This window comes from Poecilia reticulata, linkage group LG4, assembly GCF_000633615.1.
Source record: "Poecilia reticulata strain Guanapo linkage group LG4, Guppy_female_1.0+MT, whole genome shotgun sequence".
NCBI classification, from domain to species: Eukaryota; Metazoa; Chordata; class Actinopteri; order Cyprinodontiformes; family Poeciliidae; genus Poecilia; species Poecilia reticulata.
Window position 1 is genome coordinate 5,376,968 of NC_024334.1, and position 2,533 is coordinate 5,379,500.

Genomic DNA, 2,533 nt, shown 5'->3' on the forward strand with positions numbered 1-2,533 from the left:
TGGGGGTGGGGGGGTAGATGGGCGGGGGCAGAAGCAGAGGAAGGTTTGGAAGCAGAGCATCGATTTCCCCGCGGCGCTGCGGCTCCAGCAGCTGATGTATGAACGACCTCTCCTCTCTCGTTGTGAGGCGCATCGGTCTGCAGCTGATTGGGGCCGGGCTGACGGCGCAGGACCCAGCCGAGGCCGGGCCGTTACTCAGTCGGGACATTACTGGCCCATGCCTCCGTCGCCACGGTGACCTTCGCAGCACTTAGCGTATGAAGGCGCCCGCTGCGGCTGCCATTACCTTAATTTGGCTGCAGGTTGTTTATTGTGGAGGCGGCGCGACGGCGGAATACAGATCAGGGCCGGTCACATGACCAGGGGCGGGGCTACACCTACCACATCCCAGGAGGAGGTTCTGATCCAACTGGAAACACACCAGTCAGACCAGCAGAACCAGCAGACCCGGCTGCTGAGATCAGAACCAAAGTCCAAATGGAAAACAGCTGGAAAATAAAAGCAGAAAAACTCCAGGAGCTGGAAGTTCCTACTCTGAGTGGAGCCCTGAAGTAATCGTGGTGAACGTTGACCCCCTGTTATCTGAACTTGAGGGGGCGTATCGATTACGCAATCAGGTCGTCCAATCAGAGACCAGACCAGATGGTGATATCGTCATCCACGGGTCTGGTCCCTCTGAACCAATCAGATTGCAGCAGGGTCACTTTAAGGGTTTTAAGAAGTAAAAGCCTAAACTCACGTCTGATTGGCTGAGCCAGCATAAAGCCAGGCTGCAGCTCAAGTCTTCACAGGCCCCGCCCCTTTTCTCCAGCTGGTGGGCGGGGCTTAGCTTCAGACCGACCGGGATGGAGGTCCAAAAGAGTCACAGCGGTCCCTGAGGGACACATGACCACTGGGTCCGAAACCCAGAAGCCAGTGGGCGGAGCTTCAACTAATCTAGTACTTCCTGATTGGTCTGAAGTGGAACAAGCAGAGCGGCTCGGCCAATCAGAGGCGCAGGATGTGAATAAACATTCACAGAACCTGGTTCTGTTCCAGGTTCTGTTCCGGGTTCTGTTCCGGTTCCGGCCGTTTCTCACCTGCTGCTGCAGCTGGCGGACGGAGTGCTGCAGCGTCAGGACGCGGCCGAACAGCGGGCTCTGCAGCGCCTCCTTCAGGCTGCCCAGGGCGGCGTTCAGGCTCCACTCCTCCCTCTGGACCAGCCGGTTCTGGAGCCGGTCCAGAGCTGCCAGAACCTGCTGGCGCTCCGCCGATGACACTGAAACAGAGAGAGCGGCAGGACTCGACAGAACCGATGAGCTGATGTGAGAACCAGAATCGGAACCGGAACCGGGACTCACCGACGGGAACGTTGTCCAACATGGCCGTCCTGGATCCGGGCGGCACGCAGGATCACCGGGCCGACCAGAACCTGGAGCCACAGGGAGGAAGCGGGTCAGACTGAAATACTCAGGTTCTGATCTATAAACCGGGTCGGAACCATCACCAGGCTGAACAGCTACCTGCCTACATGCGCATGCGCACTGCGAGTCTGACAGTTTCTGTGTTCAGGTGGTAAATCTGCAGGTAAGAGTCCAAAGCGAACCGAACCGAGCCGGGTTTACCGGTAAGACCGATGACCCAGTTCACAGAAAATAACCTCGCAGAACCGGACCGGGTCACACACCTGAGCTCACCTGGGAGGAACCAGGAAGTGAGACAGCGCGGTTCCGATGGGCGCTGTTCGGCAGTTTAATGAGCTAAACCCGGAACCGTCCAGGTTCTGGAGGCACCGGAACTGTTCCGAGAGGTCCAGCTGGACTTCCTGCAGGTGAGGCAGGTGCGGCCAAACTTCCCTGACAGGTGAGAGAAAACCTGCTGAAACTGGTTTAAACGGCCGAACCTGAACGCAGCTTCGTTCAGCGGGAGGAGAACCATGAGGTTCTATTCAGCCGAACCCCCCCACTCACTCGGAACCGACCAACCCGAACTGACCCAGTCCGCCTGAAGCTAAACCGCTAACTCAGCTGGGCTGTCCGGACCAGAATCAGAACTCACCTTCCGACCGGACCGAACCGAACCGAACCGAACTTCCTACAGCCGCTAAGTCCACACTTGGCCGCAGAACCATCCGGAACTGGGACAGGACTCACTTCAACTGGACCCAGTTCGCCAACAGAGTCGCTGTGATGATGCCTTTAGGTGCCGCCGGAAATAACAAATCTGGTGCGGATCGTGATTTGAGCATGAACGGTCAGAGGGTTCGGTTCGGTTCGGTTCGGTACTTATCAGTAACTCTCTGCTGGTTCTACACCGTCTGCTTCCTGTTTGTGTCTGAGTTCAATAAAAAAAAGTGTTTATTTGTTTTAAAAAAGTTTATTGTGGAAGTTTAAAAAAATAAAAAACAATAAAATAATAACGATGATGATGAAATAGATGAAAATAAATTATAGTTTATTTAGAATTAGTTATTCTCTCCCGGAATGTCAGCTGGAGAAAGACATGGATGGATGGATGATGGATGGATTGATGGATGGATGGATGGATGATGGAT

General features: G+C 55.0%; 1 protein-coding gene across 1 annotated transcript in view; it reads right to left on the reverse strand.

The window, feature by feature from the left end:
- The window catches only part of patj (PATJ crumbs cell polarity complex component), a 45,441-nt gene extending 44,030 nt beyond the window's left edge, over positions 1 to 1,411 (reverse strand). The window contains 2 exon segments of the mRNA XM_017304248.1: positions 1,080 to 1,258; positions 1,341 to 1,411. Of these exon segments, the coding sequence (XP_017159737.1) occupies positions 1,080 to 1,258; positions 1,341 to 1,362 (201 nt within the window). The 5' untranslated portion in view covers positions 1,363 to 1,411.
- Between the last annotated feature and the right edge of the window lie 1,122 nt (positions 1,412 to 2,533).